Below are 9,723 nucleotides of genomic sequence, written 5' to 3'. Positions count from 1 at the left end.
AATTCACCTGCTTCACAGATGTTACCATGAAAGCTGTAAAAATGTGTTTTACACAATATTGATTACTGGATACTTAGTGTTCTCATTAATCATGTTCTGTATAATGGCTAAATTATGTGTCTGCATTCCACACCCACCACAAAGAGAATTGTAATCACGTGTCAGTAGCCGATGTCCCATATTGCTGCCTGGCAACGTGTGAGTGGACAGCTAGGTAGAGTAGACAGACACATACACAATGCACCCCCTGGTTTAATATCACACTTGCTTACCACTAGGTATAGACTCTGCAAAAATGAATAATTTCATTATATGACACCATCTTCAGTATAATGCCGGTTTTGACATGTGTCCGGTGTGTAACCATTAAACAACGAGCTGATTCAATCTGAAAAACCTGGTGGATACAGTCTTAGATTTATGTCAAATGACCCATCTTTCCTATGCTGCCCATTTGTAAGCTGTGATTATCTGTTGAAGTCTGACAATATGCCCCCTGCAGAGTCAATCAGTCAGTAGGATTATATATGTGTATTTATTATGTATATAAAACACAAAATGTATAGCTGTTGTGTTTGTGAGAAGATAGGGAAATAACCTTAGCATAATTCAAAGGCACACCTATTATGTGTGTACTAGTTTACCCTATTCTATTTACTTAAATATATGCTTTATCAAAAATTGGACATGTAATACTTTGCTGAAGACAATGGAATTAAAAGCTATGTAAATTTTCAGCCTTTGATGCTTGATTTATGTATTTTTTATTTTTAAGACTTTTCTCAAAGTTCTGTCCTCATTTTCATGTGGGAGCCCTAAATCCGATTCACTATTCCAAGAGGTTCTGCAGAAGCTGAGATTTTTGAGTTGCACATGCTGTTACTTGTGTATTGTAATAGACCCAGATTGTAGTTGGGGCAACAGGGCCACTAGCATGGGGCGCCCCCACAAACCAATTGCCACCGTCATGCAGCACAGACTGTCTCATGGTGTGGCACTGCAGCATGCGCTGTTCACTGAGGGCTGTACGTGCCCGCTGTCCCACAGGTATTTGCAGGCTGGATGGGGTCTTAAATGGGCATGTGGGTGAAACTATACATGTCCTGCTTAATGAGCAGTTGGCTGAGGGCTTCAGCGCTGTGACTACAATGATCCAGCGATATTATACACCATCACACAATCATTAAGCTGATGAGCAGCTATGTCAGGCCTTTGAAAGGAATGTGTAGATTGCTCCCTCATTACATTTGTTACAGTGAACAGATTCATTTTCAGGGACACATCATGAAACATGCAGTATTAATAAAAAGAAAGTAAACGTTGGTTAAAAAGTTGGCCTCATAGGCATTTTATTGTACATAAAAAAAATAAATTACAATTTACAAAGCAAAAAGCACAAGTGGCTTTTAAAGTGCAATGCATACAAGTCTTAGCCAGTCTCTGGATCTTCACTGGCTAAAAATAAGAGACGTTGACATTTCACCATCAGCTGTGTGTCTCTTGTAGAACAATCATACATGATATAACAGTGCCCCCTGATGTCTGCAGGACTAAGCCCCCCAAAACATTACTCTGGTTTACCACAGGGAAGAAAAGTGCAGATACAAAGCACATGACACAATGTCTTACGATAGACTGCGCTGACGACTGTGCAGTGGACCAACATTAACACACTAACATTGTATGAGCCACATGGATCACCTCCAGCTGTCTGCACACACAGAGAAGAACATTGTGATTTCACTCTACTGAAAAAATAGCACTTTGTTGGGTATAGATATACAGTTATAAAATACGATTTACACTGTGGCAAAATGAAAACCAAACATGGGGATGTTCTGCTACTTCAAAAATGATTTCCAACCATTCTCAATACAACAGTAATATTGTGACCCCCATTTCAGAGTCCACAAGTTGTCCATGAATCTTCTCCTGTATTTCAGGTGACCGCAGCCATTGCTTCTAGAGTCACTTTTCTGAAAGTCTTTCTTTGACGTTTCCTTTGCCACTTAAACGCATTCAGCTTTCCTCCTCTTTACCGCACAACACGATTCCGCAAAACCTCTTCTCATTCCTGTGCTGCCTCCGAGCCAGTAATGTCAAAGTTAATCCATGTTAGCAACCTCACAAGCTTTCCTGTTTGGAAGAACGAGACGAACAGCTACCATGAGCGGTTTTCAGACGGATGTAGCAGTCCTGACCTTGGCAGACAGAACCTGCTTAAACCGTCTCTTCAGGTCCTGCATGTTGGGAGACTTTGGCCGTGGGATGAGAGAGTTTTTCCTCTTTTCGGGGGTACTTGTGGTCTGGTGCTTGCTGATTTCCTTACAAAGTATTTGAAAGGCGTTGTACACATCAATATAGTTCTCGCTGACACTCACTTCGTAGAACGTGCACCCTAGCATGTTGGCCAGCTGGAGTCCATGCTGCGGCTCTACTTGCTTGAGGTGCAAGAGGTCCGCTTTGTTGGCCACCATTACAATGGGAACTCTGTTGTCGGGATGCAGTTGGCGCACGTGCTGGTGAAGGTGGTTTAGAAGTTCATAGCTTTTACAGTCTGTAATGGAGAAGACGATGACAACAGCATCTGCCCATCTGATACATCTATTAAGCTGCTCATTGCACTCCAGACTCTGTTCGTGTATCTATGGGGGAGAAGGAAACAATTGAATGAGACATTAGATGACATGTTAAAACAATTTGCAGCAAACACAGAATTTCCAACCCGACAAGGGTTCCAAAAAAAATACTTCACATAAGTGCTCCAGAAGATGTATGCTATATCAATCTGTCTGCTCCTTCACCTTCCTAACCTAATGTATGTTGATGCAGCTGCAAAATCTGGAAACAGATACAGTGGAGTGTTCTATTCTCTAGTGGAATGTACAGCAAGGAGCAGGGAAAGTCTTTGTAGTGGGGCAGAAGGGGAAATGAGCTGGCTAGACAGAGAGTCTGGAAAGTAAGGAGATATAAGCTGGAAGCATTTACATCTGGACAGCTGCCCATTCACAACTGCTGGAACTAGACAAGTTTCTGTGTGCGCACTTAACCATCTTGTGTGTACTAGACTGAATGGAGTTGAAATGAGCCTATACGTGTCTCTGGTTCCAGACCATTTAGAGAATTTGGATGCAGTTCAATAGTTCACAGATACACCCAAATTACTCGGCCTGTTTAAATGGGACTTCCATCTGTTTAAACTCTTTATCTAAGACACAGCTCAGCAATGGCAGTAAAGTTATAGAAAATCTCACTTTTATGCCTGCTTCCCAAATAAAATAGCAACTAAACAGTATACACTAATGAGTAGCTGATGCCACTAAAACTGGTCAGGAAGAGACTAACATTATTAGTAAGGAAAGTGGATTTACCTGTACACCTGGAGTGTCCTGCACTTGGATAGCAAGATTCATCCCATCTATCTGCACTTGTCTGCTGTACAGGTTTCCTGAGAAAATAATAAGACAATTCATTAGAGGAAGCTCGCAGAAAAGTGGAATCAGAGATATCTGACAAATGTGAATTCACTTTATAATAATAATCTATCACTGTTGCACATTTTATTTTTGTTTCAGCTACATTTACGATGCTTGGAGTAATCTATGGTATGATGTTGTTGTAGTAACAATAATACAGTGTATAAAGGATCCTTACCTGCGTTTCTTTCATAGTCGCCAATAAACCGTTTGGTGAGAAATCTGACCACCAGGGCTGCAAAGAATGAAAGAAGAGAAAAAGGTAAGTGACTGAAAAGCGGATTGTAAAATACATTTTCAACACAAGAGATTCCTTCTCTGCAACTGGCTAGATATGGATTCATGAGCTGTGTGTCTGCAGGTGGTGCATCTGTGTGCAAAGATTGTTTTACCATACAATATACTCAGAGACTGGTATATAAAATGAGTGAGGAACTCATACCAAAACTAGGGGAAAACTAATAATAAGGACACATTTTAAATATCTGTCAATAACTTTAAAAGTAATTCAAACATCATAAAATGTTCTCGCTTTGATCAAAAAGTTATGGATGTAAACGAAACAATGGAACAGAATTATAGATTGCCATGTACACAATAACTAGCCTTAGTGTTAGATGACAGTATATAGCAATGCACTAATAGTCAAAGTTATTATAGCAACAGAGATCTACTATCATGAGTTAAACCTTACTACACACCATCCTAGTAGCAGAATGTTTCAGTACTATAAAATAGTACCATATAACTTCTATGCCAGTGCCCACAGACATTCCCTAAATATACAGTAACCCCAAGGAAGCTCACCTGTCTTGCCTACTCCACTGCCTCCAACCACAGCGATCTTGATGACCCTGCTGCCGCCAGTGCCACTGCTGGTGCCCGCACTGTCGGTGCCAGTGGCCGGTGGGCATTCAGAGATAGTGCACATGTTCTGGATCAGACGCATGTTTTCCAGGTAATGGTAGAAACAAGCTGGAATAGTGAGAAGACGGAATGGAAAGTGCAGCTCCCAATGTAGTGCTGGCTGCAGATACAGTAGGTCTGGCTGCAGATACAGTAGTGCTGGCTGCAGATACAGTAGGTCTGGCTGCAGATCCTGTCCCGTATTGTGTCCGCGGAGACTGCTCAGCGAGAGTCTGATTATCTCCTACTGCTGGATGTGAGGAGCAGCTCCCAGCGCCGGCTGTTTTGTCCAAACCAAAGAGGAGAAGGCCCCGCCCCCTCCATTCTGACAGCCAATCACAGCTACCAGCACATCACATGCTGCCCCTCCCGCTCTGTTTTACTCAATTGGTTCTGTACGTTGTGTAATCCTGACACACGTTGTGGGGGACATGGTTGTTGTTATTATCCTGGCTGCACCAGAGCATGAATGTTATGATGACAGAGTGTGTTGTTCTTTGATGCCGTATACATCTCCAGTCTCTGTAACGAACTAGCAGCACAATCTCTATACTATGTGCCAGACTCTTGTGTGTTCCGGTTATCGCGATTAATAAATCTATGTCACGTGGAATATAAATATATATATATATATATGCTCTCTAAACTACTAATCTCAGTGTATGCTGGGACTTGTGGTTCTACACTGTCAGCTGCACGGTGCCCAGGGTGCCCTAGACTGTAATCGTACCCTATAAAGTGTGCCCAGCCTAGCGCAGTCAGATTGGGTTTGGGAAGGCTGCAGACAACAACCGCAGGATCTTTAATTTTCCAAGTGCTCAACCATGATAAAATGAGGGCATAACACCAGCTCCATTGTTCTCAGTGAGAGTAGTTTTCCAGGCAGAATGTTTAATGATTTCATATGTAGAAATCACATGTTGAACACAATGATGAAAACTGAAAAGTAAGAGACTAATTAAATCGCGGACACAAGAACCCTGAGTTCACGCATTGTATTAACTCGTTATCAGTAGTTATCATTAGTGTTCTACTGCTGCGTTCTGCAATTTTCTAGAATTGAAACTTGGATACAAAATAATGTTTCTGTTTAAATAGAACACATGTATGTTTCTCGATAATTAATGGTCACCTAGATATTAGAAAATATTACCTATTAGAAAATATTACCTAATATCAATAGCCCTTTACCATTTAGGGGGTTGTATTGAAGTAGATACAATGACCGATTATCCTGTTATACATGTAGATCTAAATTCTACATTAATAAAACGAACAATCGTTTAGGTTTACAAGAGACTTGCAAGTCTCATTGCTGAGTTGTCTAATTGCAGTTTGTTATCCACCACTAGAGGGAGAATAAGAATAGTAATCTCCCATCAGAGACACTTTCTGCTGTTTATTGCAGCAGAGTTCCATGTATTTGCTTGAAATGTACTTGGCAGCTGGTTCTTTCTGCATGTACTTATCAGTCATACATTCCTTATTTTGATTCCAGGTTTGTTATGCTTTCAGACGGCGCTTGTAGACTTACAGAACCACCTAGTGGTTAGAATGTGCCGGGTCACTGTGGCTGCAACGGGTTATAGCAACAATATTTTTCTTTAGAGCTCCAGCAAAGCTACTTCCAGTAAGTTGCTAGTTGTAAGTAGCTCCTGAAATCAAATGGGCATCTCCAAGTAAAACAGGTTAGCGGATAGAATGATCACACTATATAAATAAACAGCAATAATAATAATCAGATATCAACAGTGTATGAAAAGGTGGGATGACCCTAATCAAATTGCACTTTTCTTTAAATATCTAAGGGAAAAATAGTTAACAAAACCTCTGCATGCTACAAACTTAAATATGACATATTTCTGCATACTTTAATGCATAACTGCTATTGCAGAAAAAATAAATAATATTGCTGAATTTACTAAATTGATCACATAAAACAGAGGACGTGGCATGTGCAAAAGTTTTGGCACCCTTTTAGTTGACTCATAAATATATATATATATATATATATATATATATATATATATATATATATATATATATTAAAGCATCAAAATGTGATTTTTTTAAGCCAGTGGAGCACAATTCAGGGTAGAATAAATAATCTGACCCTTCTGACCTTTCAGTATGTTCAGTCTATTCTCAAAAACCATGGGTTCCTCTAAGTGGCCGAATGTTGACTTTAAAATAAAGTTAATTGACTGTAACAAAACAGAGGAAGCCTATAAAATAGATCTAAATGCTTCCAATCTTGGAATTTCCACTATCAGAAAACATACTGAAGAAATTAAAGTTAAAGAAACTCTGGAAGAGCATAAATTGCTGCAAATAGGACAGTTTATATATTGATCCACGTCAATGACTAGGAATGTAGAACAGACTTTCACACACAGTATAGCAGTGTGCAGTGAGCAACTACAGAATTATTTTCTGAGTGAACAGAAAGTCAACATAGTACTGCTCATTTCTTTAAATATACCCCAATTTTTTTTCCAAGTTTAGTTCCATTAAAAAGAAAAAATAAATAAATTTCTCCTCATTTTTCTATAAAAAGCAATGTACTGATTGACAAATTACATTTGTGATCTTCAGTGTTAATGATTTTACACTAGTCTTACATGGTGGTCAGCTGGGGGATATAGATCAGTTTTAACGTAGGCTATCAAACAAGCTAACTACTCTATCACCATTTGTGGCTGTAATGTGCTCCTTGATGACCTCTAAACTCCTAACCTTTTACCATTGTGCTGCTAGGCATCTCGCAAACTGCTTAAATCACAAAAACTCATCTTATAAACTTTCAGAACTGTACAATAGGTCTGAAGAATGCTATAGTACCTTTGACCTATAATCCATAAATTCTCAGGGAATCTGCTGAAAGTTAAGACCTGTAAGTGCCCACACTCACCTTCAGCGCTATCTGATTCTAATGATGTGGTTTTAATTGAGGTATTTAAATCATTTTGTTCTTTCCATGCAAAATGAACCTGACAATGTGTCATATACTGCTCCCACCCCCTTCCCCATTCTGCCTATTTTTAGGCTTGGTACTTTACATAAGATATAATCATAACAATCCTCCCAGTTATAAAAATAAAGCACTACGGAAAAATCCAAATACAGAGCTTTCCATTGCCGGCACATTAGGATACATAACAAATTACTAATAAAAAAATCACATTACACAATACAGTGTATGAGGCCAGTTCTCCAATTGTGCACACTATTTTAAACTGGATGAAAATACCGGCCTTCCTATCTTTGTTATGTCTCTGTATTATTAATAACATTGGATCCAAGTCCCAGGTAAAACACCTGCCAGTTGGCAACCCTATGAGAGACGCATAGTGCCCTATGCCTAAGTGATGTTATTGCATAGTTGCCAACTTCTTGTAGTTGGCTTCCGGGAGCTGCCGAGGGGGAGGTGGGTGTGCGGGGGTCGGTGCCCCGAAAATCACGTCATTTTGGCCCCGTCCCCGTGACGTAATGACGCAAACACAGGGCCAAATGCCGCGATTCCCGGAGAATCGCTGCATTTTGGAGCTAATTCTGCCCACTTCACTAGGAAGTTTGTCATACACTCCCCGGAGTCTGGGAGACCCATCCCGAATCCGGGAGTCTCCTGGAATGGCAAGAGTTGGCAAGTATGTGTTATTAGCTGCTACAAAATTGATAGGCTGACTGCCTCCACTGTGTGTGTGTGTGTGTGTGTGTGTGTGTGTGTGTGTGATGGTCCGCTCTGTGTTAAAGTGATGTATGACGCTAACTGTAAGTTCATGGTGAAATTAGATTAACAACAGGCATGAGCAAGATTCATTGAAAAGCAGGAGGCAGATCTGCTAAATCCTGGCACCAGAACCTAGGCCTCAAGCCTCAGATATGACCTCCATGCGATGGGTGCGTAGCTGAGTCTTGACGTCATGATGAGAGCATGATCACATCACCCCGGGTGTATCTAGCGCTACTGAACTGCTAGCCCACCCCCAACCTCCACTCACTGCTGTGGGCAGGACATCAGGGGAGGGCTGGCAATCTGTAGTGAGACTCAGCTCAGAAGCCTATTAGGAACGTTTTAAAGGAAAAAAAATGCAGATGGCCCAGTGACTCAGCCCAAGGTAGTTCACTATGTGACCGGCCCGGGGAGCAGATTGCCCCTGCCACTTGCCAGCCCCTGCAGGACACACTTCCCAACATACTTGACAGCCAAGATGGCAGCACAGTCTCCCAGAATAGGGACAGTTAGGAGATATGTATTTGTCCTCTAGTGGCTGATGCATCTGATCCATTTATCTGTAATGACCGTGTTCTGGATGAAATCTGTAAAACGTTTGTCTTATCTCATATACAAAGCTTCATTTTCCTTTCCCATATAATTGGGCCTGCCAGAAGTTGACATAATTAGAATTCACTAGTACAGTACATAGGAATAATATCAGTTTGTAGTACAGCTATAAAAGTATTGCTGTGCATGTTTTATGCACGTTCCGGGCTGCCATTATTCCTGCGCCTGATCAGTTGCTTTAAAAATGTTATTAATGTAAATATATTTGAAAATATGTCCCCCTTGTTTTTATTTATGGTGTCTGACAGTATGTGCCCCCCAAGATGGAAATCTTTATACCACTGACAATCTTTCTACATCTCTGTAATGATGGATAAGGTAGATGTTATGATTTATAAAAGACAAAGATTATTGGATATTTTACACCCTTTGAATCCATGTACTCTCTCTATCACTGCAACTAAGTATAGCTGTCAGATGTCAGTGGTAAGCAGTCTGCTATCAGCAAGCTCTCGGACATGTCTACACAGGCTGCCATCACTAGCCACACTCCTGTCACTTCCCCTTGCCTCTGTCTGAGACTGATCACTGTATAAGCCCTGTCCTGAGGCGTTTACTAGCAGGCACCAAGCAGACTGATGATACAGGTGATTCCCAGAGAGGGTCCTAACAGAACAGACTCTTACAGTTCTCTCCCTACTATGGATTACAGGGCTCTTCTTGCTGCCAAACCAATTCTGTGCTATAGCCTCTAGGTATATTATATGAATATGAGCCACGAATGTCTGCAATAGAAGTAAGACTTGGAAGAAAGCACATTATTATTATTATTACCATTTATTTATATAGCGCCACTAATTCCGCAGCGCTGTACAGAGAACTCACTCACATCTACAGATAATCTGTCCTCTTGTTTCTGTGCAACTTCTGCAGCCCAACACTAGAATCATGACTTAAGTAGTTCTGTTTCTGGTATTCAGCCATTCCTGGTATGAATGTGGATACTGCATAGAAGATAAATCAATATAACTTTCCATCTGAATAGTAAAACACCAA

The 9,723-nt window shown here is 40.7% G+C and overlaps 1 protein-coding gene across 1 annotated transcript; it reads right to left on the bottom strand.

Moving 5' to 3' along the window:
• Positions 1 to 1,324: 1,324 nt before the first annotated feature.
• On the bottom strand, positions 1,325 to 4,649 carry RASL11B (RAS like family 11 member B). The gene is made up of 4 exons (XM_075195602.1): positions 4,284 to 4,649; positions 3,655 to 3,711; positions 3,372 to 3,448; positions 1,325 to 2,645 (listed from the first exon to the last, which is right to left on the bottom strand). The coding sequence occupies exons 1-4, from the start codon at positions 4,423 to 4,425 to the stop codon at positions 2,178 to 2,180; spliced, it is 744 nt and encodes a 247-aa protein (XP_075051703.1). The 5' UTR covers positions 4,426 to 4,649; the 3' UTR covers positions 1,325 to 2,177.
• Between the last annotated feature and the right edge of the window lie 5,074 nt (positions 4,650 to 9,723).

The sequence above is a fragment of the Mixophyes fleayi genome, chromosome 1, assembly GCF_038048845.1.
Source record: "Mixophyes fleayi isolate aMixFle1 chromosome 1, aMixFle1.hap1, whole genome shotgun sequence".
NCBI lineage: Eukaryota > Metazoa > Chordata > Amphibia > Anura > Limnodynastidae > Mixophyes > Mixophyes fleayi.
The sequence above is the reverse complement of the archived record's forward strand: the minus strand, read 5'-3'. Positions and strand labels throughout refer to the sequence as shown.

What these genes read in the sequence shown, in the direction of transcription:
- RASL11B (XM_075195602.1), bottom strand. Translation starts at nt 4,425, where the DNA reads ATGCGTCTGATCCAGAACATGTGCACTATCTCTGAATGCCCACCGGCC. An exon ending in CAGTGGAGTAGGCAAGACAG is followed by an intron (nt 3,712 to 4,283) that starts GTGAGCTTCCTT and finishes CATTCTTTGCAG; the next exon opens with CCCTGGTGGTCAGATTTCTC. An exon ending in CGACTATGAAAGAAACGCAG is followed by an intron (nt 3,449 to 3,654) that starts GTAAGGATCCTT and finishes TTATTTTCTCAG; the next exon opens with GAAACCTGTACAGCAGACAA.